Source organism: Oncorhynchus clarkii, chromosome 5 (assembly GCF_045791955.1).
Source record: "Oncorhynchus clarkii lewisi isolate Uvic-CL-2024 chromosome 5, UVic_Ocla_1.0, whole genome shotgun sequence".
Taxonomy (NCBI): Eukaryota; Metazoa; Chordata; class Actinopteri; order Salmoniformes; family Salmonidae; genus Oncorhynchus; species Oncorhynchus clarkii.
This window is the reverse complement of record NC_092151.1, coordinates 17,921,478-17,948,656: the sequence shown is the minus strand read 5'-3', so window position 1 is coordinate 17,948,656 and position 27,179 is coordinate 17,921,478. Positions and strand designations below refer to the sequence as shown.

General features: G+C 43.6%; 2 protein-coding genes across 3 annotated transcripts in view; one reads left to right on the top strand and one right to left on the bottom strand.

The window, feature by feature from the left end:
• Positions 1 to 1,693: 1,693 nt before the first annotated feature.
• LOC139409879 (beta-hexosaminidase subunit beta-like) lies at positions 1,694 to 13,362 on the bottom strand. Its single transcript, XM_071155274.1, has 14 exons — positions 13,042 to 13,362; positions 12,388 to 12,539; positions 10,666 to 10,731; positions 8,904 to 8,950; positions 8,503 to 8,613; positions 8,252 to 8,353; positions 7,802 to 7,934; positions 7,372 to 7,552; positions 7,029 to 7,115; positions 6,779 to 6,851; positions 6,081 to 6,255; positions 3,265 to 3,355; positions 3,023 to 3,127; positions 1,694 to 2,103 (listed from the first exon to the last, which is right to left on the bottom strand). The coding sequence occupies exons 1-14, from the start codon at positions 13,302 to 13,304 to the stop codon at positions 2,040 to 2,042; spliced, it is 1,650 nt and encodes a 549-aa protein (XP_071011375.1). The 5' UTR covers positions 13,305 to 13,362; the 3' UTR covers positions 1,694 to 2,039.
• Positions 13,363 to 15,650: 2,288 nt separating this feature from the next.
• LOC139408472 (ectoderm-neural cortex protein 1-like) overlaps positions 15,651 to 27,179 on the top strand; it is a 35,641-nt gene continuing 24,112 nt past the window's right edge. Inside the window, exons 1-4 of one of the 2 annotated variants that reach the window (XM_071152407.1) lie at positions 15,651 to 15,980; positions 17,769 to 17,996; positions 18,145 to 19,754; positions 23,374 to 24,531. In XM_071152407.1, the coding sequence (XP_071008508.1) occupies positions 17,775 to 17,996; positions 18,145 to 19,698 (1,776 nt within the window). In that variant the 5' untranslated portion in view covers positions 15,651 to 15,980; positions 17,769 to 17,774 and the 3' untranslated portion in view covers positions 19,699 to 19,754; positions 23,374 to 24,531. Of the gene's footprint in view, positions 15,981 to 17,768; positions 17,997 to 18,144; positions 19,755 to 23,373; positions 24,532 to 27,179 lie in introns of those variants that run through there. The other variant, XM_071152408.1, reaches the window with a different exon arrangement.

Genomic DNA, 27,179 nt, shown 5'->3' with positions numbered 1-27,179 from the left:
CTGTAGGCTATTTGTGCACAGGATAAGAAGTAATCAGGTATTTTATGACGTTTCCACTGGATAAGAGCATTACATTTTTCCTTTTAATGCCGAGTGGTTATCGAAAGAGAGAGCACTGGAAATATTGTTCAAATACTTTAAAGAACTATTGTCATTCTCAATTGATTCTAAAAACAGACTTAGTTTACTTTCTGTTTGAGGTGATGAAAAATGACATTGAGAAGCTCCATAGCTCATTAGTGGTGGTGAGTTAAAACAATCAGAAATACTTTAAGACGCCTCCCGGGTGGCGTAGTGGTTAAGGGCCAGAGACTCTGGGTTCGCGCCAAGGATCTATCGTAACCGGCCGTGACCGGGAGGTCCGTGGGGCGACGCACAATTGGCCTAGCGTCTTCCGGGTTAGGGAGGGCTTGGCCGGTAGGGATATCCTTGTCTCATCGCGCACCAGCGACTCCTGTGGCGGGCTGGGCGCAGTGCGCGCTAACCAAGGTTGCCAGGTGCACGCACATTGGTGCGGCTGGCTTCCCGGGTTGGATGCGCGCTGTGTTAAGAAGCAGTGCTGCTTGTGTATCAGAGGACGCATGATGTCCATTTCCCCAGCCATGTTGGCGGGAGGTCAAGGCTCGGCAGTGTGAGCATTTCACTCACATTTGAGAATAAAAATAGAGTACAGTAGACTCATCAGGTAGCACCATAGAGATAGATATGATTCTAGTGCCCAAAAGCCTGTTTTAGCATGGGCAGCGCAATTGAGGAATTTCACTATTTTGAAGTAGTCAACCGTGAGGAAACATTCCATAACTGCAAGTTACCTTGACCTTATACCCGTTCAAACAAACTAGGTGGCCGTGTGCACCCTTTCAGTTTGTTTGCCAGCTCACAGAATTTGGACTACAAAATGGAGACTGTGCCCTCATGGTGCCGCTCATGTTTTCAGACGCCATAATGGGACAGATACAATGATGCGATGTCTAAGTCTAAGTCCATGTTTAGCACCTTTGACCAAGGTCATATTCACTTTTTTCTACAGTATGTCCCAGGTCGTAATGAATCTAATCTTTCCTCCTTGGTTTCAGGGCTACTCTACCGCCCTGCAAACTCTGACAACGCCACCTTCTCCTTCCAGCTGGACAGCTACGAGGCCATGAACCTCCAGCACCAGAACACTGCTCAACAAGATGGCTGGCCTCGCCTGATGACCTCACCTCCTGTTCCTAAACTACAAGAAATGGCTGCAGGATTTGAGATTGTTGCACTTCGAAACTGAACAGTTATGGTTTGATAAATCTCAGCATCCAGTTCAAGCATGTGGCATGGCCACACTCACAAGAGACTAGGATTGGACTAATGGACTTTTGTACCGAACAAGAGCACAATTCAGTTGTTATAGTATGTTTCTGTGGAATATACATGATGTTTGAATGTAAACGTAAGCCAGGAATGCCACTGCCGATACTCTCGTAAGGGTGTTTGCTGTGCAAACAGATGAATCAAGAACATGGTAGTCCGTGTATGAGGGCGTATAGTAGTGCTGCTAAACATATTGTATGGACATTGTATGGACATTGTATGGACATTGTATGGACATTGTATGGACATTGTATGAAAGATGATCTTGTGATGATATGTGTCATTTCCATGAGTGTGTAAAACTATCACACTCCAGGTGTCCACAGCACTGTACACAGACAACTGACCTTGCAAAGGTTTATTATTATTATTATCATTAAGTCCCATGTGGCTCAGTTGGTAGAGCATGGAGCTTGCCATTTCAGAGTTTGAATCCCACGGGGGACCAGTATAAAAAAAAAATATGAAAATGTATGCACTAACTACTGCAAGTCACTGTAAGAGCATCTGCGAATTGACTAAAATGTAATTATTAATAATTTGAATCATACATTCATATAAAAACAAATGGTTTTCTAAAAACAAGATCAATGTGACATTACATGGAATGAGGATTGTTTTTAAACAAATTTTGCCTCGTAACAGTGCGTCAATGAAGTCATGAAGACGATCACAGTGGTCTTCACTTTTCATACCCCTTTGTACTCATGTGCACAGTAACCTGTAAAGAGAGGCTCAGCTGGGATACCACGCCTGGGGAGGGAGAGAGAGTTACCAGTCAAGAGAGGACAGGAAGAGAGAATTACCACATTGTATACTACCGTCAAGAGTTGATCATTATTTTTACTACAACTGGGGGGCCACCATGGAATTAAATAGAACAGTAATACAGAGAAGTAAACGTAGCAAAAAAAGAAACGTCCCTTTTTCAGGACCCTGTCTTTCAAAGATATTTGGATTTTTACGAATTAACTTCACAGATCTTCATTGTAAAGGGTTTAAAACACTGTTTCCCATGCTTGTTCAATGAATAGACAATTGTTGGGGGCGGTGTGTCACAGCATCATCGTTGTCATTGCAGGCAATCTCAATGCTGTGTGTTACAGGGAAGACATCCTCCTCCCTCATGTGGTACCCTTCCTGCAGGCTCATCCTGACATGACCCTCCAGCATGACAATGCCACCAAACTGATCTTTCTGTGCGTGATTTCCTGCAAGACAGGAATGTCAGTGTTTTGCCATGGCCAGCAAAGAGCCCGGATCTCAATCCGATCTCAAGCACGTCTGGGACCTGTTGGATCTAGGGCTAGTGCCATTCCCCCAGAAATGTCTGGGAACTTGCAGGTGCCTTGGTGGAAGAGTGGGGTAACATCTCACAGCAAGAGGTGACAAATCTGGTGCAGTCCATGAGGAGGAGATGCACTGCTGTACTTAATGCAGCTGGTGGCCACACCAGATACAGACTGTTCCTTTTTGACCCGCCCTTTGTTCAGGGACACATTATTCCATTTCTATTAGTCACATGTCTGTGGAACTTGTTCAGAATATGTCTCAGTTGTTGAATCTTGTAATGTTCATACAAATATTTACACATTAAGTTTGCTGAACAGTTGACAGTGAGATGACGTTTCTTTTTTTGCTAAGTTTATGTATCTCTATGGGAACGACTTACTGGACCATGCGACAACGGTGCTTGGCTAGACGACTGTAGGCATCGTTTAGGTCCCTCACATCCCTGTCACTCCACAACCGCTCCCCCACAGCACTGGCACGGGGCCTGAGCATAGGAAACACATTATGGGACCAACAGACTTCTTAGTAATTAATCTGTAGGCTATAACATTGCTGAACATATGTGTGAGATAATGAAACATCCTTTCTCATCTATTATTGATGTGGCGTTGCCTGGTGTACCAGAGTCTAGGGGTCAGGTTGGTAGCATCCACATATTCCCCCCACAGACATGCCTCTCCTCCAATCACCAGCTTTTTCTGGGCATCTGTGCCTGGGTTCAAAGGGTAATTTAGGGGTCAGGGGGTAATCACCTTCACATAAACATCATATATGTAAACATTTATGTATGACAATTTCTGTATTTAATCTTACCATGTGAACACAGATTTTGGAGGGACATTTTTCTGCTACTTCAGTCAACAGGTTTACACTTAGTTGCACAGAAATCCAAACCGTGTGACCATCGGCTCATTAGAAAAAAAGCAGATGGCTTTTGGCACGGTGGGGGTTTTCCCTATTCAGACTCAGAAAGTGGGTGATCTCAGAACTGTGTCACATTAATCCACTAGCACTCTACAACAGCAGGGCCAGGCAAAGTCTTTCTTTATCACAAACCATAAAGCAAGTCAATCACTGTATTGGTCTTTGCTGCCCTACTGTTAATATTGAGTGAGGTATTGTCAGTGGTGGAAAAAGTACCCAATTTTCATACTTGATGAGAAGTAAAGATACCTTAATAAAAAATGTCTCAAGTAAAAGTGAAAGTCATCCAGTAAAATACGACTTCAGTAAAAGTCTAAAACTATTTGGTTTTAAATATTCTTAAGTATCAAAATTGTAATTGATCAAATGTACTTAATTATCAAAAGAAGTATAAATCATTTCAAATTCATTATATTAAGCTAACTAGGTAGCACAATTTTCCTGTTTTTTCATTTACCGATAGGCAGGGGCACACCAACACATCAAACGACACGTGTTTAGTGAGTCCGACCAAATCAGAGACAGTAGGGATGACCAGGGATGTTCTCTTGATAAGTGCGTGAATTTGACCCTTTTTCTGTCCTGCTAAGCATTCAAAATGTACCAAGTACTTTTGGGTGTCAGGGAAAATGTATGGAGTAAAATGTACATTATGTGTCTTTAGGAATGTAGTGGAGTAAAAGTTGGCAAAAATATAAATAGCAAAGTACAGATAAGATTTTTTTTTTAAGACTTACGTAGTACTTTACACCACTGGGTTTGTGATGAGTGTTGGGGCCAGTGTGCATAATGACAAACTAAGAACTCCTCAAACCCTAAAATGAACAAGCACCATCTAAGTTGGACATTTTAAGGATGCACGAGTTGTACCAACACAGCAAAGACCAGTAAGAGCCGAGGAATCGTACTTTTCCAGAAATAAAGCCTCTGTCCAAAGCATCTAGAGGGGCTGCCTGTGTAAACACAGCCTAATTCTGATTTTTTTTCCCCCAATTATTATTTATTTATTTTTAAATTAGTGGAGAACAATATCAGAATTCATCTGCCTGTGTAAACACAGCCATATAGGACAAACACCATTGAAGTTCTATGGGTCGGCCTTGTAAATGGCCTGCCAGTCTTGGCCGTAGGAGATGCGGTTCAGGTACCAGGGTGTGGAGAGCAGGGTCTGGTAGCCTGATGCTGTGACCCTCGTCATCTCAGCCTGGTACTGCTACTGGTTACCTTTCCAAATGTGGATTAGTGAGTCTGCCTTCAGCTACATACAGTAGACACACACAGATACACATGCAACATGTGATTGAGAAATAGCCTTAGCAATTAGGAGTATTATTAGTACTGATTAGGGTAGAGTAGTATTTTTTGGAGAAAAACATGGAATAGAAAAACAAAATGCCACAGCAGAGCTCACGTGGATAAGCTTGCATCAGAGTACATTCAAGATGCAAAACAACAGAGCAGTGACCAATTGAAGTAGCGGTCCTCTTGTCAGATGCTTCCGGTGGGGTGGTTTTCATCAATGCATTGGCATTCGTCTCTCTTCGGGGGTAGAGATCACAATACAGGATGCACCTTAGCCCAATTTCAAGATTTATATATATTTTTTATACATTTGCAAAAAAGTGTCTAAAAACCTGTTTTCGCTTTGTCAGTATGGGGTATTTATTGTATGTAGATTTATGAGGATTTTTCAATTATTTAATCAATTTTAGAATAAGGCTGTAACGTAACACAATGTGGAAAAAGAGAAGGGTTCTGAATACTTTCTGAATGCACTGCATGTCAACTTCTTGCTCATAATGTTTAACATGCTACAGTGTTACTGGTCTTGAATGCAACCCTGATATAAGAGAAGCATTGAGCAGCTGAAAAACAACGCATCATGAATGCCAAGTGAACATGTACAGAAAGGAAAATAACTGACAATGTAGGAATTGTCAGGGATAGTATTTGGAAAGTAATACCCTGCAACAAGCCATGAAGATGTATACTTCGGGCCACCTGTCAACATTGTAATACTGTGTTTCTCAATAATGGTCCTGGGGACCCATAGGGATATTTTACTTTATGCCCTAAAATTACACAGCTGATTCAAATGATCAACTCACCATCAAGCTTTGATGATATGAATAAGGTTTTTAGTGGTAAGGCAAAAACCAAAATACCCCTTTGGGACCCCAAGACCAGGATGGAGAAACATTTTTAATAGATGTAAACAAGACACTTTTTCAACTGAATAGGCTGCTCTCAAAACCAACAAGAGCTAATGGCACAACATAGAGCCGAACCCGCCTTCCAACAGTCACCATCTCCCTACAAAACTTTCTTCCAGAGATTTCGATACAGCTGTGCAATATTAAAGCGCAAACCTGTTGAGTGAAGTCTTTCAGTTTTTAATCACTATTTTGGCATTTTCAGCCCTGGCGTGTTAGGCCAAAACACAAGGAAATTCCCATATATATATTTTACACACGTTGAGAGTATAAAAACACCATCTGATGAAGCCAACTGACCCTTGAAACTGAGCGGCTCGGCTCTGTAGAACTTCTGCCAGTCCTGTCCATAGCTAATGTAGTCTAGGTACCAGGGGGCGGAGAGGATGGTGGTGAAGCCTGCCTCCGTCACCTTCTGAAGCTCCTCCTCCACCTTGTTCCCCATCCACACATGCACTACCGTGTCCGACTTCAACTGCAAGTATTACACTGATTTGTTAGACTCAGAGAACATATTTGTCTGTGTATTATTTGTGGATGTGGTGGTCAGACTTGGGTTTCAAATAGCCGATCGATTCAAATACATTGAGCGTTTGCTTGAGTCTGATGGGAATTCGATTAAGCTTCCTCGAATCCCCTCTCTGCCGGGAGGGCCAGATGGGTGGTATTTTCAGTTTTGGGACATTTCTATTGGTCTATTAATCCAGGCAAGCTCAAACAGACACAGATATACTTATGTGTGTGAAGTTCTGGTGGTTATCAGATAGAGTTGGAAAGGAAAAGCTAATACTAACAGGGGGGAAACTATATAGAAGCTAAGCCATGAAGCTAAATGTACTACTATGTAAACACCAGGCAAGAAGTGAGTAGGGTAACTGAAGATATATTGATTATAGAAGTATCAGAATTTGATTTCAGAAAATTACCCTTTGATTTCTAGACATTAGAGTGGCTGCTTTTCACTCTGCCAGTGCTTATAACTGCTGTTGTTCTGCTACCTTAACACCGTTGTCAAAGACCTCCTGCCAGATCATGTAGCCCTTGTTGGTAGTGGTGACGATATCCAAGAGCCTATCATGTGACAGAAAATAACCACATGATAATGTGAATAATTAAGCTTAAGAAATAAAAAAAGAGTGGAAATCAAGGAGAGGAAATCTTTGAGAATATATGGATAAATTACGGTTTTTCAGGTTGGCGTAATTTGTTTCACTTTAAGGCCAACCAGAGGTCTGAATGAAGACACACCTCTGGATGTAGAAAGACTCCAGCTTGCTGTAGTCCATCCCAAAGCCTTGCTGCTCCATGAACTTCTGGATGTCAGGGTTGGACTTCCTGTGGATCACAGAGGCAGAAAGTAGAAGTGTTTTTATTGATGTGCTTGATGTTGGCCAAGACACGGCCAACAGTACGGTTTCTGTGATTTAATTTCCATTGAGTGTCAAACAAGCCAGTGTCACATGGCTGTTGGCTATTGACAATTATTGTGGTCATAAATTTGTAGTGGATGAGGAGTCTGTGGTTAAGTGGGTGCTGAATATGTTAACTGTAACTCCCATTGGAAAATGCATGTTAAATGTCCCTGTCTCACCAGCAGCTGAAGTCGACCTCATCTCCTCCCAGATGGACGTAGGCATCAGGGAACACTGTGTTGACTTCCTTGAAGAACATGCTCATAAAGTCATAGGTGGTGTTGAGCATGGGGTTGACTGGTCCGAACGAACCAGAGGGGCTGGCTCCAGAGTAACAGGGGGTCAGCAGGTCCTTCTGCCCTGGAAGGGGTGAGCATGGGGGGGAGGGGGAGGGAAGCATGAGTGAGAAGGGTGCATTCGAGAGGAAGGACGTGTAATTTGGTGCAGATAAAACCAATGCAATATCAGGTAGCTGCATATTTCAGTTAAATTCTTACAAAAAGATTATGAAAATGTGCATGTCTAAAGGACAAAAGACAACCCTGACCCCCTAGAAATGAACCCCTCGATACAGCCAGAAAATGTTCATCTGAATGACCCCACATTCACCTTTGCCCCATGACTGAGTGTGCCCAGGGGTGTCAAACTCAGGGACAACCCGAATGCCCCTTAGGCGAGCAAACTCGATGATCATCTTCACATCAGAAGGCGTGTACACATGTGTGTACGGGTGGTATGCTCCCTGCAGTCACAGGATAGAACAAGTTATCTACACACATTTGACATTTATATGAAACATGCATAATTTATGCACGTCCTGTACTTCATGATCACAATGAAGTTCAGACTGGTTATATATCCCTACATCTATTATTACAGATGTGTTAGCAATATGATGGCTCTACCTAGCCCTCCAATAGGCCTTGTGAAGCACCGACCATATTCTTTTCACATTTCACCATATCCCCTTCACCCATCTAGCCCTTTCAGGTGTGGGAAACTGAAGGCATATCAGCTGAAATGGGACCAGGATCTCAATAACAATTCCCATCTACTCACATGTTGACTCAGCTGGGGGAAGGTACGGCTCAGGTAAGGGAAGGAGGGGTCATCTACTATGTGCCAGTGGAAAACATTGAATTTGTTCCACGCCATGGCTTCCTGTGTATGGATTGGGGGAGAACATTATGTTATGAGTATGACGTTATGCCATTATTAGAAATTGAAAATGATTTGATCATATGGCCAACGCAAACATTTAACCATAACAACAGTGAACTGAAATCAGGATCCATGTATCGTCCTCTCACCAGATTGGCTAAAATTACTTTGATGGGCAGGAAGTGACGAGAGGTGTCCAATAAGAGGCCTCGATGTGCAAACCGTGGGAAGTCGTGAATGTCTGTCCTATTGATGCTTTTCTGTGAAAAAAAAAAAAAGTAAAATGAAATTATTGAAATATTGGTACAATTTACACAATGAATACTGAGTCACTGAGGCCAAAACCACGATGTTAGATTGAAAATAGCTTGCTAAATTGAGGGCAACTGAATGTCCAAATGTGTTGATGCAATACAAACACTTGGAATAATAACAAATTAAAACAGGTGAGGTAGTTTACTTCCGTAATCATATGACTGGTGTTCAGACATGGGTGAGGCCTCCTGGTTGAATGTAGCAAACTATTCACATGGCACTAACGCAAACTTACTGCTCCATATTCATCCTTATACACCAACTGGCTAAAAGTCTCCAGACCTAGCAATTAGGAAACGAGACAGAGACAACGGTTAATCAACAGTCACAATCGCAACGATTGCAAAGACATGCTTTACAACTAGGGATGTGCACCTTACCATTTCAAGAGGATTCGATACGTACCTAGATGTATGGGCTCCGATACCATATAGGACAGATACGTTTTAGTTTAGTTTTGAAACGATTTGTGAGTCGGTTTGATCTGTGGTGTGTGTAAATGATGTATGTCTATAGTGCATGTACTATGTAGGCTCCTGAGTTGAGCCATATTGGAGACTAGGCATCTACCATCTCATTACCACTATCAGATTAGGGGGGTGCACTGTAGCCTGTTTTTGGTCCTCCCACTTTGGTTATGAAACCACCATCACACACACACTTGTCATTTTTGCAGATGAAATGTTTGAGATAGAATCAATATTTATCGTTTAGAAATGAGCTATGACATTAGCTATGACAAGACCAATACATAGCACAACTTTGGATTTCACCCCCCCACATATCAAAATCAAATGGGTTTGATCATTTGGAAGTTAACAGAGTGATCTTCTCTTCTCTCACTTCTGCCACACAGTTCTCCTCGCAAAAGTGATTTCTGTCCTCGTTATGAACTTTACCCTGTATATCAAAAAACGACCAAATACTCTGATTGTTTAGAGCAAAACTACCAACACTATTGCAGACGCTCTTATCCAGAGGGACTTACAGGAGCAATTAGGGTTAAGTGCCTTGCTCAAGGGCACATCAACAGATGTCACCTAATCATCTCTGGGATTTGAACCGGCAAGCTTTCGGTTACTGGCCCAACCTCTTAACCGCTAGGCTACCTGCCGCACAGTGCGCAGTTTGATTAGGCTACTGATATCGCCTGGAGTTGTTCTGCATTCAAAATGACTTCAAAATGACTTCAAAATGACTTGTAGATCAACAACAAAATAGTTACATGCAGTTTGACACTGAAGGATAGGACTTCAGTTGTCACAATAGATGGTCTTTTCGGAAGGTATGAAGAACGTAATATGAGCAACGACAACAAATTGAACTTCTGATTCAGAACGTTTGAATAGATTTTCTGACCGATGCATGCTACATTTGGGTCAGTTTGGGGTCCGCGAACCAATGCACTTGTATCTCAAACATTTGAATCTGTGACCGATGGGTATCGGTGAATTGTTACATCCCCATTTAAAACACACTGCTGCAAACTGCTACAGTGTAGTGTTGTAAACAGTACAATGAAATGCTTACTTGCAAGCTCTCCTCTTTTATTTTAATTTGACCTTTATTTAACTAGACAAGTCAGTTAAGAACAAATTCTTATTTTCAATGACGGCCTAGGAACAGTGGGTTAACTGCCTGTTCAGGGGCAGAATGACAGATTTGTACCTTGTCAGCTCGGGATATGAACTTGCAACCTTTCGGTTACTAGTCCAACGCTCTAACTACTAGGCTACCCTGCCGCCCCCTCTCAGGACAACAGTACTATAGAAAGTACAAGTCTCAAAGATCAGGTTATGGAGATAGTACTTTCTGTAGCTCTCAAGGTCTAGACACAAGAAACTCTAAAGGCAACCACAAAAGTTGCACATGGGTTATGAAAACAATAACAAATAAAGGGTTATTATAGTGTGAAAATAGAGGATGTCGTGACGGTCTTGAACAAACCTCTTCATCAGAATATAAACAGTGTGTAGAATAAAAGCCATGACCCCTACCTCTCAGAGCTCCCCACACCTTAGGTGCTTTCAGCACAGCAACAGGAGAGTCCACTGACAGTTTGTCTGTGGAAAGGCAGAGAGAACACAGTCCTATGTTGTGTTTTAAAATGTGTTAACATCCAATAATGCAAATTGATTCAAAGACATACATTTGTCATGGTTACCCATCTAGGAAAGTGAATGTTTCTTCTTTGATGTGTAAGTAAATACGTTCATTTCTCTATTAGTTTGGGGCCTTGAAACTCATCCACGACCAAACTTGCATGTGTACTACTGGTGTGCATTCATGAAACAGTAGCTAAGGGCCTTCACAACAAAGATCTGACCGTAGAATAAATCCATTATCTCCAACACAATCCAGGTAATCCCTCTGTGGGATAATCTCAATTGCATTTCCTTGATTCCTTGCGTCTGCTCTTCTCGACTGCATCTCAAAACCCATTGGATGAGAAGGTCAGAGGTCCCGCCCTTCTGACCATCTCATCCAATGGGTCTCCCTCTTGGTCTACTACTGACGTAAAATATACTGGCAGACATAAACCGCACCAGAGGATAATACTCCCCTAAACACTGGTGTGGGATGATGAGACCCCGATCCCTCTGGGGAGGCCCCTCCACTATACGACTGAAGTCTCTTTTATTTGCATATATCCTGCTCCAGTCCCAAACTTGAAAACATGTGCCCATAGTCACAGAGTCTCAGGAGTGCTGATCTGGGATTAGGTCCCCCCCTGACCATATGCTTTAGAAATCAGATCCTGTGTTAGCACACTCTGAAAGTCTTTGTGCATACTTAGAACACCAGCACCTGTCTTTTCTTACTAGCACTGACCTTGCTGACAGCAGTTTCATTGTGGTAAAATGTACATATTATGACTGAGATATGTAGTTGTCTCTCCTAGCTACCATAAGATGAATGTGTAACAGTATAGCTTCCGTCCATCTCCTCGCCCCTACCTGCGCTCGAACCAGGGACCCTCTGCACACGTCGACAACTGCCTCCCACAAAGCATCGTTACCCATCGGGAACAACTACTTGAAGGTCTCAGAGTGAGTGATGTCACAGATTGAAACGCTGTTAGCGCGTGTAACAGTATAACTTTAGTCCGTCCCCTCGCGCGAACCAGGGACCCTCTGCACACATCAACAGTCACCCACGCAGCATCGTTACCCATCGCTCCACAAAAGCCGCGGCCCTTGCAGAGCAAGGGGAACCACTACTTCAAGGTCTCAAAGCAATTGACGTCACCATTGAAATGCTATTAGCACGCACCACCGCTAACTAGCTAGCCATTTCACATCCGTTACACGCGCACCCCGCTAACTAGCTAGCCATTTCACACCGGTTACACTCACCCCCCTTTTGACCTCCTCCTTTTCCGCAGCAACCAGTGATCTGGGTCACGGCACCAATGTAACAGTATAGCTTCCGTCCCTCTCCTCGCCCCTACCTGCACTCAAACCAGGGACCCTCTGCACACATCATCGTTACCCATCGCTCCACAAAAGCCGCAGCCCTTGCTGAGCAAGGAGAACAACTACTTCAAGGTCTCAGAGTGAGTGATGTGACAGATTGAAACGCTGTTAGCGCACTCCCCGCTAACTAACTAGCCATTTCACATCAGTTACAAATGCAGTATAATTGTAAGTCGCTCTGGATAAGAGTGTCTGCTAAATGACTAAAATGGAAGAAGACAAACACCATGCCTGTGAACTCACATGACTCGTCAGATGTCACACTGGGGTAGCTGTCACACTCAGAGTCAGCTGATGTGATCCACACCTGTAATTCAGACATGTCAGAGGCCAATGCCTTTTTGCTCTTGTTTTGCCCTTGTTTTCTGGAACTGGTAAAGATGTACTCATCATACCTGAAGGAAGGAGGAACAAAACCAGTGTGTCATGTTTGTGTGACAATTGGTCTAGAACCCCAGGAAGAGAAGAAATGTAAGTAGAATATCAATCCATAATACACTTCAGCAGCAAGCCACTTTTATTTATACATTCATTTATCTAGTACTTTTGAAAAACATTCAGATTGATACATCTGTAGGCCTAATAAAATAAAAATTGACTCCCGGCATTTAAAGCAAACGTTATTCAAATGGGACATCTGCAGTTTAAACAATAATAAGCGACACCTTTTGGGGTCAACAGTTTAGGGTTGGGGCTGGAGAAATGTAACGCCTCATTCATAAACTCACGAGGCAATTAATTTATATTCTTCAAGAGTCAATGGGTACATTCATTTAAAAGTCAAACTACTGATGTAGCAACCGCATATTGCCACTTTAAAAGGAGCTAACGCAAAACAAACAAATCATGAAAGCATGCTGATTGATGCCTGTTATTCACACGACTCGGTCGTCTTACCTTCGATATGCATTTTGAAGAAGTCTGCAGCTCGCACCAGAAGACGATTCTTTAGCGTCGAATATATGGAAGCTAGCACCGCTGAGTTTGAATACTACCGTGGATATTTTAACTTTCTGAGGCAACGGCCAAAGAGATCCATATTGAGAATCACCCAGAGTAGGCTCCTCGTCTTTTTCAGCGTCATTATAATCATAATCTTGCGTTGCCCAGCAGACAACAACCGCGAGCAACAACGCTGCAAACTTTAGCGTCGCAAACATGATGCGCTATGGTGTTGCCAGTCGGCTGACAACTGGCAAGACTGCATTAGCCTCGAGCGGGTGGGGCTTGAATCAATGTGGAAATAGGACGAAATCTAATCTAGCAAATCATATAAAACGTGTCTTTATTTATATATTGAGCCATGAGACAGTAAATCACTGAAAATCGAGCATTTGTTTGGTTAATGGTCAAGCAGCCAGTGTAATATGTGACCACAGGGACTGGCTAGATGACCTTTCAATCTAGCTATCTGAGGACTTTCAACTCATAAATCATGTAAAGGAAATATAAATACATTATTTATGAGTTAGAGGTCCTCAAGATAGCTAGGCTATTTATTGTAAATACCTACTACAAGTATGAGTGTCTAGAATATCTCCACAAACACATTACAACATGATTATGTTTATTTGCTCTCATCTCCACCGGATGGATTAAAGTCTTATTGCCACATAAATAGATCATGGTTTAAAAAAAGCATATGGACAAAATACATAAGCAGGTTGAGGGATAATCTAGCCAGTACCTATGGTCACATATTACGCCGGCTGCCTGAACATTGACCAAACGAATGTTCGATGTTCAGTGAGTGAGTAAGAAGACTTGATAATATGACTCCTTGCTCTTTGAACTTTCTAGAATCAACCTTTTCTCAAGCTTTAATTTTCTCCAGCAAGTGGCGATGTTGTCACAAAAAAACAGTAATGTTTCACAAAATTGTTTCAGACTCTAATGAAGTTTTCATTCAGTCTCACATCAATCTCAACAATATCTCACCATTTCACAATTTCTAAGTGGATTAATTATTTGTGACAATATGTTTCAAGCAGTAAAACGTTTGAAATTTTGCCAATGTTGCATGCCAAAATGACCTATATCCATCTAAACGTACTGTCCCGTGTCTGTCTGTCCATTATATTTTACAAATATGAACACATTTAGGTGTAAAGACCCTGGCAGGCAAAATATATATTCCACGTAATTTGTACACTAGACTATGTTGGGTCATGGCCAGGCCTCTGGTCACGTGTATATTGGCACACACCTACAGTGCCCCCAGAAAGGATTCCATACCCCTTGTCTTATTCCACATTTTAGTGTGTTACACCCTGAATTCATAATGGATTAAAGTAACAAAACACATTTCACCCCTCTACACACAATACCCCATAATGACAAAGTGAAAACATTTTTTGAAATGTTGCCCATTTATTGAAAATGAAATACAGAAATGTCTCCCTGAAATATTCATATCTCTGAGTCTGTGCATGTTAGAATCATCTTTGGAAGCGATTACAGCTGTGAGTCTTTCTGGGTAAGTCTCTAAGAGCTTTGCACACCTGGATTGTACAATATTTGTCCATTATTATTTTCAAAATTCTTCAAGCTCTGTCAAATTGGTTGTTGATCATTGCTAGACAACCCTTTTTAAATCTTGCCATATATTTTAACTGTGATTCTGTCTTCTTGGTAAGCAACTCCAGTGTAGATTCTGCCTTGTGTTTTACGTTATTGTCCTGCTGAAAGGTGAATTCATCTCCCAGTGTCTGGTGGAAAGCAGACAACCAGCTTTTCCTCTAAGATTCTGCCTGTGTTTAGTCCCATTCCATTTCTTCTTTTTTTTATCCAGAAACACTCCTATGATAGAGAAATATGTGATTCTAATGACATCAACCAATTAGTAGGCAATACCTACTCAAAATTGATCAAAATCACGATGCACACCTATGATGTCATTGGAAACGCTTATCTTCCTCTATGTTTTAGTACAAAATGTAGAAATGCACCAATTTCACATGTTGATGTTGGGATGGTGCGGGAGATGATGACAATGAAGTTGGAGAATGGTGACGTTTCCCATTAAGGAAGTTGACTTCATGGAAATCAAATGTAGCCTAATAGAAATCATATTGTGTGCATTTTATCATCCAGTAGGCCTTATATGGTGTGCAAACAAATCTGAACTCACGTCTATATTACAGAGTGGAGGTAGGCTGTGGGCTATTTAGGCCTTCTGACGGATCAGGATACCATTTGTCTGTTTGTAATAAAGGGCACAGTTCTGCAGGTGAGTAAATTGTACTACTCTTAGATTTGAGACGCCAGACTCTTTCTCACTGACTATTTTACTGTTTTATTACTTCTCCCTTCCGTTGTCATCCTACCGCTGCTGCTGCTCCGTTCCCATCACACTAGACTACTTTGCATAGCTTTACCTCTCCCACTCCGCTTTCTCGACACGAGGACGTTCCTCCCCCTTTCTCACTATAAACACACCCATTGATTTTACCGAGGGAAGACCCGACTCAACCGAGCGCACAGTATGCACTATCGACATAGAACTCCTATAGGATCAGAAGCAAGTCTGGAGTCAGTCCGCGATCGCAACCCTTTATCTTTATTCCTTCAAACTGGACGGAACGACGAATGTTGAACTGCATATCTCATCACTGAACGACACATTTGGATGAGTCGAGTCCATTGACATCTATATAGGGATAGAAATATTGTCCAGATCCTTTCCAAATAAGGCTATTCCTTTTTGAGGAACCCAAGACGCGCATTCTCCCAAGCACAAGTGGCTTGCTTGAACCAGCATCGTGGCTACTCTTCCAGCAGTGGCATGTTCGAGGGATAAAGCAGACACAATTGAACTCCTACTTTCACCCAAAGAGGTAGGAATGGCACATAGGCTATTTGTATTTTTCACATTTGAGAATTGTTATTGCCATTATTGTTGATGTTGTGATATAGGCTCCATGCACGGAGGAGCTTTGATGAAGCATTTAAGAGGATCACATCTACCATTATTGTGTCTTTCTGTGGAAACGCCTAATTTAAGAACATAGCCTAGACACCATCCTGTAATGGATTTTGCAGCATGACACTTATTAAAGGAATTCCTCAAATGTCTGTCTAGGAGATGTCATATTAGAATTATTTAGAGGACAATATTCAGAGGGAACGTTGTGTTTTCACATTTGCATTATCATGTTAATTGGCTGCATATATTCTAGCATACTTTAACGAGAGAAGCAACACAAAGCAAAGATTGAGATCATATAGCCTAACATGTGTTATTTTTAGGGCATGAAGAGGACTTTTAGCATGTGTACGTCTTTTATAAATATATTCAAGCCAATCCCATCTAGAAACACTGAGGCGATGTTTATAAAAAAAATCAACCCTTGCAATTGTAACCCTTATATTGTGTTGTCTTCTCATTGATTAAACCCGGTCTATTCTGAATGGTCTCCCTGGGTGCCCTTCACAGCTGCTCCCGGTGTAACGAGATTAACGGAGGGCATCAGGTGTGATATAGTGCCAACATAGCTGCTGATGTGTCATTAATGTTCCTTATTCGGTTAAATTCGGCAAGGAACACAATTTTAGTGCCGTGGAGCGTTGCGTTTAACAACACAATTAACCTCTCTCGCACAGAGACGATGACAGCCAGTCGGGGACCGCCGGCATTGTATTGGTTACATGACAATTAGGACTGATTGGATTTGAATATACACTCGCAGATGACGGCTGTTTACACTGAGGGGTTAAATTGGCATTTTGCCCAGTGATAGGGTTTCTTTTTCCTGCATGGATCGGACAGTTATAGGATACACATGCCTTGCTGTTTACTTTTGCAAGTTTTCTCCCTGCCTAGCCCCCCCACCTCTTCTCTCTATATCCCTGGTCCCCTTTGAACACCTGGCAATGATTTGACAGATTCCAGCCAGCCCCAGACATCAGATCAGACAGGGTGTGTGTGTGTGTGTGTGTGTGTGTGTGTGTGTGTGTGTGTGTGTGTGTGTGAGAGTGTGTGTGTGTCATGACATCATCCAGCACAGCAGCTATCTGTCTGCCTGACCCAGTCATATCAACGTCTCTGGCAGACAGACATTGCTTTCTTGATCCCAGCCCAGGGAGCGAGCGACCCTGCTGATATTGATCATATCACACACCCTGCCTGAAATCAAAATGAGACTGAGAGGTTGCATTCCAAATGGCACCGTATTCTCTATATAGTGCACTACTTTGACCAGGCCGCATTCCAAATTGCACCATATTCTCTATGTAGTGCACTACTTTGACCAGGGCCCATAGGGCTCTATAGGAAATGGAGGGCCAATTGGGATGCATCCTGAGAATGTGATGGAGACTCACTACCCTTCCTTAGGACTGTGTAGAGATGAGTAATACACTCTTACAGGGTTTGGCTTGGCTTGGACTAGCTTCCATTTATATTCAGGGATTCTGGTTAGAAAAAGGACTTTGAACTGTAGGCTACATCCCAATGCTTTAAATATATTATCATGCATTTTTCTATGATGTGTTTGTATGGGTTTCCATATGTTTGTATGGGTTTTATTTTTAGAATCACTCATGCCACTGGCTATGTCTATTACTTGATTATTATACAGTATAATAATGCAAATACAATTCATAATTTTGTTCTCTTTCTCCAGGATTCAATGAAAATGTCTGTGTGCGTCCATGAGAACCGCAAGTCGCGTGCCAGCACCGGCTCCATGAACATCTACCTGTTCCACAAGTCGTCGTACGCCGACAGCGTCCTGATGCACCTGAACACACTGAGGCAGCAACGTCTCTTCACCGACGTCCTCCTCCACGCCGGGAGCCGCTCTTTCCCCTGCCACCGTGCCGTGCTGGCCGCCTGCAGCCGCTACTTCCAGGTAAAGACACTGTTACCCAAGGCAGGATACTGTTAGTGTTTGCCATTGGAAAACAAGTCACTTTTAGCTGCCATGCTAAAAGTACACTAGCTGGACCAAATGCTAATCCGCTAACTCTTGGTTTCCCACCCCCTTGTTTGTCTGTCAGGCTATGTTCTCTGGAGGTCTCCGGGAGAGCCAGGCCAGCGAGGTTGACTTCAGGGACTCCATCCACCCTGAGGTCCTGGAGCTGTTATTAGACTATGTCTACTCCTCTCGCGTGGTCATCAACGAGGAGAATGCAGAGTCTCTCCTGGAGGCCGGGGACATGCTGGAGTTCCAGGACATCCGGGATGCCTGCGCCGAGTTCCTGGAGAGGAACCTGCACCCGTCCAACTGCCTGGGCATGCTGCTGCTGTCCGACGCCCACCAGTGCACCAAGCTGTCTGAGCTGTCCTGGGCCATGTGCCTCAGCAACTTCCCCGCCATCTGCAAGACAGAGGACTTCCTGCAGCTCCCCAAAGACATGGTGGTGCAGCTCCTGTCCCACGAGGAGCTGGAGACAGAGGACGAGAGGCTGGTCTATGAGGCCACCCTCAACTGGGTCAACTACGACCTGGAGAGGAGGCACTGTCACCTGCCGGAGCTGCTGCAGACCGTCCGCCTGGCACTGCTCCCCGCCATCTTCCTCATGGAGAACGTGTCCACAGAGGAGCTGATCAACGCCCAGTTAAAGAGCAAGGAGCTGGTGGACGAGGCCATCCACTGCAAACTGAAGATCCTCCAGAATGATGGTGTGGTGAACAGCCCCTGCGCCCGGCCCAGGAAGACCAGCCACGCCCTGTTCCTCCTGGGAGGACAGACCTTCATGTGTGACAAGCTGTACTTGGTGGACCAGAAGGCCAAGGAGATCATCCCCAAGGCGGACATCCCCAGCCCCAGGAAGGAGTTCAGCGCCTGCGCCATTGGCTGTAATGTCTACGTGACCGGCGGGAGGGGCTCAGAGAACGGTGTGTCCAAAGACGTGTGGGTCTATGACACTGTGCATGAGGAGTGGTCCAAGGCAGCGCCCATGCTCATTGCCCGCTTCGGCCACGGGTCAGCCGAGCTGAAACACTGCTTGTACGTGGTTGGAGGACACACGGCCGGCACCGGCTGCCTCCCCGCCTCGCCCTCGGTGTCCCTGAAACAGGTGGAGCAGTTCGACCCGGCGGCAAATAAGTGGACCATGGTGGCGCCGCTGAGGGAAGGCGTGAGCAATGCGGCGGTGGTCAGCGTCAAGCTGAAACTCTTCGCCTTCGGCGGAACCAGCGTCACCCATGACAAACTTCCCAAGGTGCAGTGCTACGACCCGCAGGAGAATTGCTGGATGGTTCCCGCCTCCTGCCCGCAGCCCTGGCGCTACACTGCCGCCGCCGTCCTCGGCAATCAGATCTTTGTGATGGGCGGGGACACAGAGTTCTCGGCGTGCTCGGCCTATAAGTTCAGCAGCGATACCTACCAGTGGACTAAAGTGGGAGACGTGACGGCTAAGAGGATGAGCTGCCAGGCCGTAGCGTCAGGTAACAAACTGTATGTGGTGGGGGGCTACTTTGGCACACAGCGGTGTAAGACTCTGGACTGTTATGACCCGACGCTGGATGCTTGGAACAGCATCACTACCGTACCCTACTCCCTCATCCCCACTGCCTTCGTCAGCACCTGGAAACATCTCCCAGCCTGACCTGCATGGCATTCTGGGATAACCCTACATCTCCATCCCAACCCCCCTCTCATGAGGTATGGAGATCTCTCTCTCTCTCTCTCTCTCTCTCTCTCTCTCTCTCTCTCTCTCTCTCTCTCTCTCTCTCTCTCTCTCTCTCTCTCTCTCTCTCTCTCTCTCTCTCTCTCTCTCTCTCTCTCTCTCTCTCTCTCTCTCTCTCTCTCTCTCTCTCTCTCTCTCTCTCTCTCTCTCTCTCTCTCTCTCTCTCTGTCTGTAGTCTGTTTGTTTGTTACTATCTGTCAGTAGAGGAATGAGATGGAATGCATAATGTATTAGTGATACTCTAGGCAGTCCAGACTGGAGAGTCCAAGCGATTTCAAATATTCTCAGCTGAGCTGAGTGCATAAGACAGTTTCTTGTTGTCAGTTTTTTTAATGAACACTCTTCGTCACATATCTATTGGGCTGTGTTTTGAGCTCTCATTGTCAAATATCTATTGGGCTGTGTTTTGAGCTCTCATTGTCACATATCTATTGGGCTGTGTTTTGAGCTCTCATTGTCACATATCTATTGGGCTGTGTTTTGAGCTCTCATTGTCAAATATCTATTGGGCTGTGTTTTGAGCTCTCATTGTCAAATATCTATTGGGCTGTGTTTTGAGCTCTCATTGTCAAATATCTATTGGGCTGTGTTTTGAGCTCTCATTGTCAAATATCTATTGGGCTGTGTTTTGAGCTCTCATTGTCAAATATCTATTGGGCTGTGTTTTGAGCTCTCATTGTCAAATATCTATTGGGCTGTGTTTTGAGCTCTCATTGTCAAATATCTATTGGGCTGTGTTTTGAGCTCTCATTGTCACATACTGGGATGATATAAGTAAAATTCCCAGCTCATAGGTTCAAGACAGCTGTTTTCATTCAGTAGCCAGTAGATAAAAATCCCGTTCTTCCTCCATCACCCTACAAAGATCCTGATTGAATCAAGCACAAATGGACTATTGATAGAGTAATTAGATTGCCATGCGATTTTGGCCAGTGCTGAACTGCATGTTTTGAATACTAACCAAGCAGCCGCCGCTATTTGATTTGTGTCTGTTGATACCAGTGAAAACCACAGATACAGGGAGAAACAAAATACACCAGACCACTGTGTGGAGAGAGGGGAGTGAGTGGTAGGATGGGGGATTGTATGTGTAGGTCATGAGAGTTATGAGACCGCAGGGTTAGGGCGAGACAATTTTGACTTTGCGGCTGGCCTAAGGGGAAATCACTCCGTTCTGCCTACAGGACAAGACTCATGACAATAAACTTCAACCTGCACGAGGCAGTGAAGGAGGAGGCACACAGGGGGTAATTGAAACAGAATAGAATTCTTTTATTGTCCCTGTGGGGGAAATTTGTCTGAGGGGGTTGAGAGCGGGGAGGCCAATTAGACAAGTTACATGCCGGCAAGCTACAACATCCTGGTGACGCTAATCCACTCTCAATTGCCTCTTTTTGATGGGTTTATGGTGCTCTGGGTGGGAGGTGAGAGAGAGGCAGTCTGGAGTACTGAGATGAGGAGAAGGCAGAGGGTGTTAACAGGGAGTAAGGCTTTGGTGCCTGTCTTTCAGAGAGAACGCGGCTGCACAGCCATGCAGACAAGCAAAGCACAGCCAGTACACACACACCGGCCCTGACAAATAACAGTGCCTGGACAGGAAGTGAGTGTTTACTGTTTCTCTGAGCAGCCCCAGTCTCCCCCACCTCTCCCCTGTGTCTGTGTGTCTGTCTGTGTGTATCTGCAAAGCCTTATAGTAACCACTCTCTGTCTCCTTGACGATAAGCAGGCCAGACGGATGTAGAGCACAGACCATTGGCAACCCTGCTCATTCTGAACACTGGAGACCCTGGTGTCATAATCCGACTCTCTCTTTCACACTCACACACGATCGTATAAAGGCAGACATACATGCACACACACACACGCATGCAGACACAATTGGCAGACCTTCTCATTTCGCAGACCTTGGTGAAATGGCTGTGTGCCCTCAGCTCATGAGCCAAAGAGAGGGGAGAGACAGAGAGGGAAGGATAGATAAATAGATTGATCGGCCTGGGATACTGATGCGCCTCTCCGCTCCACTATTCTTTGCTCTCCTTTGATGAAATGCTCCCTGACTTAAGTGCAAATTTTTCTTCAGTGACTCATCTCTGAAACAGAGACTGCAGTGAAAGCTTTAACCCTCTAGACTAGACCAATGCAACATACTGCTTTTGGGTGTACAATTATTTCACATTTCAGTCACTGATTTATTGTAAGGCCTGCTCCTCTCTTTTGTGTAGGTGCCCATTTTTCTGTAAACAGTCATAGTGTGGAGTGGTGACTCCACACAGAGACACAGTGACACTGACGTATTACTGGCCACTAAATAGTGGGAGGAGAGGAGGGTGAAAAACAGATCTCTTCAGTTAGTCTGTTTTCACACTTTTTTTGGTTGCTCAACACTTCCCAGGGGGACTCCCCTCTACACTTCCCTCTCCTCTCTCTTCATCCCTCCCTTTTCCCTTCCTCTCTCTCCCTCTATTAGGTCTAGTCCGTCCGGCTGGCTTGTACTGGTTACAGCCCCACTAGGTATCTGGTGTCAAGCCAATTCATGCTTTTGTTCAGAGATCTGCTTTCGTCTCGCAAGGGTGCCAATACTGATAAAATCCCATTTGTTATCATTCCATTTTGTAACGTCCAAGGTTGGTAAGGACTGGGGAATTCCAGGGTATAGAATCCTCCAAAATCTGAAATTAGGATTTCATTATCAGTCAGCTGGCTCATTCCATTCATGCATTGGAGAGGATAGAGATGCTTGCTTATTGTTATTCATCCTTCGCTATGCAATGACCTCCAGGCAGATATCCCCATCACTAGACCTGGATCTTCTCTGGAAGCCTAATTGACAAAGGCCTCTTCTGGGAGGCAGAGTTGGCGGAGCGACCGTTATGCACTTGTGTGTGCGTTTGTGTGCGTGTTTGCATGTGTGTGCCTGTATGTGCGTTTCCTCTAGCTACCACAGCATGTTGTAAGATTGGGCTTCCCCCTCAAGATAGGGCCACATGGGAAGAAGGCGAGAGAGATGGGGGAGGAGGATATGTATTTAAAATGGATATTAGACTCTCGTTACACACGGGGCCTTCCCAATGCTATAAACAATCTGTGGTGTAATGCTGAAAAAAATAAAGCTTTTAAAACCGAAAAGTCAGAATAAGATGCAGAGCAGAAGTCAAAGGCCGTCAGATTTGAAATATCTATCTGGATTTAGATTTGGGGGAGCGATAAAAAGAACCCTAACTGTGTCGGGGGAATGGCAGTAAAGTGGATGAATTTCACAAAGGAGTCCATTAGCCTTCTAGCCTAATGCATGATATCTCTGACAAGTCTCTAGAGGAACAGGTGCAAATGCAAGGCAGTGTCTGTTTAGTTTTTTTTTTTTTACTGAGGGGAGAAAGAGAATGAGTTAGGGGAGACAGTAAAGGAGTGAAGATAGGGTCTGGAGTCTATCTGAAGAATTTGTCTGTCCCTGAACTTTTGAATCTTAGCAAATATGTTAAATAGTCTACTTTTGAGCCTTTTTTCGAGGCGCAAAAGCAGAGATATTTTCCATGACCTCTTAAACACTTTGTCTAATGTTTTTTTTTCTTTTCTCTCTCTCTCCTTTTTCCTCAGATTTCTCTGTTTTGCATCATCCACTGGATTCCAGCTGTGAAGATAGAATCACACTCTTTAACTTCCTGTCTGTGCAATAAAAAAATAAGACTTTCTAATTTTCTTCATGAAAAAAACTGAACCATTGTAAAAGTGTGAAAACACACGATCCACCCAAATGCTACTGTGAGTTTACAGACGTTTAAAGAACCATCAATGCTCCTGAGAGGACCTTGTACACAGAATGATGTCAATGATGTCATATCGTTTCTGAGAGAGAGGTTTGGACGTTATTCATGCAAACAAACCCAACAACCTGCTGCTTGTACTGTAAGATCCAACAACCTGCTGCTTGTACTGTAAAATCCAACAACCCCCTAATCCCAGTGTACTATCGGCATACCGCGCCTGTGCGTCTCAGCCTTCCATGAAAGACCCATCAACATATCAGTCAGTCACACACTCACACAGCCTGGATTTCTTTCCGTTCAATCATGAAATACTTGTACTACGGACTATGTCTTTGCTCTTCTCACTCTGATAATTCTGTGATATGAATTTTGAAAAATGAAGAAGAGGGAACATTCTCTGCACAGGGCCTTTAATGTAATAGTATGAAGGAGCACCTGTTTGGACATAGGACACATATGAGGGGAGAGAAGAGGAGAGTGACCAGAGACTCCTCTTCAGCTTGATTATGAGCAGCTGATCCATAAACAGTTCTCTCCCTAGTGTATCTGAGACTTTAGACTCTTCTTGTTCCAGTCGTTCTGTCCTCGCCAAGGAAGAGGAGAGAGAAAGACAGAGATTGACAACCTCCTCCCCTCCTCTTCCTGTCCCCATCACCTAGTAGGCGTTTGGGGTTTAAAACGTTGTAAGTGGTGTTGGAAGTTCCTCTTTGGCAGTTTGCTGTGAGACCTGGCTCTAGCTGTCACTACGTGTTGTGAGGACTTGAAGTGCCAGCACCAGAGGAGTCTGAGAGGGGAGTTGTGGAGAGGGTGAAGGAGGGTCATGTCCTGACATGTCTACCGATGTAAAGTTACCACCCCCTTTCGCCCTGCCTCTCCCAATCCCATTCTTGCTGTAGGTCACTACACTCTCCTGATCCAAAATAACAATAATCAGAGAAGAGAAGTGGACAATGCAACACAGAACTGGAGAAAATGCTCATTCAAGCTCAGATGGGCTCGATTCAATCTGTAGTGCTGAATATCAGGATTACAGCGTGATTGAAATTGAAAGGCAATGTTTCCATGTTCGCGGAGAATGCATTCACGGTAATAGCTGCATATGTCGGCTCAATCGGAAATGACCTTTAAAATGTTAAGCTTTCTTTACAGATTGCATCCAGCACTGAAGGGTTTGCTCTTGCACACTATTTACTGTTTGTTCCGAAGTAATTCCAATGAGCAGTATTGTTTTGTTGGATCACTGATGGATACATTTTCTACTTTGCCTAGAAGATTATTCTGAACTCTTCAGAGCATGTACCATGGATATGGGGACTCAAGTATGATTGGCATGATTAACTTCTCTGGCCAAGAGCATCTTGTTAACTTCCTAACCAAAACTGAAACGTAATACATTCTTGTCTTAACTTGCTCCAGTGTATCATGTTTCATAAGTCTTAATTTATACAAAAATGACTTTATTTATTGTTTCTCTGCCTGCATTAATTTCCAGGTAAATGAATGTAGATCTTTTTAAGGGTAAATCATGCATGACCCTTGTTATAGATGCTCTATTTTATTGTTAATCCTTTGGTCTGCTTTTTTTTGCACAGTTCAGTTTCTCCCAAATTACAACCTGTTATAACCATATGGTCAGTGAGGTGAACAGGTCAGAGGTCTGGGGTTAGGAGTCAGTATACGGATGGACACTTAGATTACCTAGAGTGTAAGTGGCCAGTGGGTGGGAATGTGTTTGTTTTAGAGGTGGACTCTGGGTAGAGTAACATCTCACATTTACAGTGCCTTGCGAAAGTATTCGGCCCCCTTGAACTTTGCGACCTTTTGCCACATTTCAGGCTTCAAACATAAAGATATAAAACTGTATTTTTTTGTGAAGAATCAACAACAAGTGGGACACAATCATGAAGTGGAACGACATTTATTGGAGATTTCAAACTTTTTTAACAAATCAAAAACTGAAAAATTGGGCGTGCAAAATTATTCAGCCCCCTTAAGTTAATACTTTGTAGCGCCACCTTTTGCTGCGATTACAGCTGTAAGTCGCTTGGGGTATGTCTCTATCAGTTTTGCACATCGAGAGACTGACATTTTTTCCCATTCCTCCTTGCAAAACAGCTCGAGCTCAGTGAGGTTGGATGGAGAGCATTTGTGAACAGCAGTTTTCAGTTCTTTCCACAGATTCTCGATTGGATTCAGGTCTGGACTTTGACTTGGCCATTCTAACACCTGGATATGTTTATTTTTGAACAATTCCATTGTAGATTTTGCTTTATGTTTTGGATCATTGTCTTGTTGGAAGACAAATCTCTGTCCCAGTCTCAGGTCTTTTGCAGACTCCAGCAGGTTTTCTTCCAGAATGGTCCTGTATTTGGCTCCATCCATCTTCCCATCAATTTTAACCATCTTCCCTGTCCTTGCTGAAGAAAAGCAGGCCCAAACCATGATGCTGCCACCACCATGTTTGACAGTGGGGATGGTGTGTTCAGCTGTGTTGCTTTTACGCCAAACATAACGTTTTGCATTGTTGCCAAAAAGTTCAATTTTGGTTTCATCTGACTAGAGCACCTTCTTCCACATGTTTGGTGTGTCTCCCAGGTGGCTTGTGGCAAACTTTAAACAACACTTTTTATGGATATCTTTAAGAAATGGCTTTCTTCTTGCCACTCTTCCATAAAGGCCAGATTTGTGCAATATACAACTGATTGTTGTCCTATGGACAGAGTCTCCCACCTCAGCTGTAGATCTCTGCAGTTCATCCAGAGTGATCATGGGCCTCTTGGCTGCATCTCTGATCAGTCTTCTCCTTGTATGAGCTGAAAGTTTAGAGGGACGGCCAGGTCTTGGTAGATTTGCAGTGGTCTGATACTCCTTCCATTTCAATATTATCGCTTGCACAGTGCTCCTTGGGATGTTTAAAGCTTGGGAAATCTTTTTGTATCCAAATCCGGCTTTAAACTTCTTCACAACAGTATCTCGGACCTGCCTGGTGTGTTCCTTGTTCTTCATGATGCTCTCTGCGCTTTTAACGGACCTCTGAGACTATCACAGTGCAGGTGCATTTATACGGAGACTTGATTACACACAGGTGGATTGTATTTATCATCATTAGTCATTTAGGTCAACATTGGATCATTCAGAGATCCTCACTGAACTTCTGGAGAGAGTTTGCTGCACTGAAAGTAAAGGGGCTGAATAATTTTGCACGCCCAATTTTTCAGTTTTTGATTTGTTAAAAAAGTTTGAAATATCCAATAAATGTCATTCCACTTCATGATTGTGTCCCACTTGTTGTTGATTCTTCACAAAAAAATACAGTTTTATATCTTTATGATTGAAGCCTGAAATGTGGCAAAAGGTCGCAAAGTTCAAGGGGGCCGAATACTTTCGCAAGGCACTGTAAATGTTGACTCTGCTATGAGGCGTATCTGCTTTATTTTAAGTGCCACACTCAAATATTCAATATTCTGACTTGAGATGAGCGTATGTAGCTTCTGTGTACATCATTTATCACTTGCATGAAAAATACAAGCTAAGCATGTAGATCTCAAGTCAGAATACTGACATTTTAGTGTAGTGTGAGTGTGAAGATGAGGAGGAGGAAGAGGATGTGTAGTTCACTGAATCCTGTAAATTTAA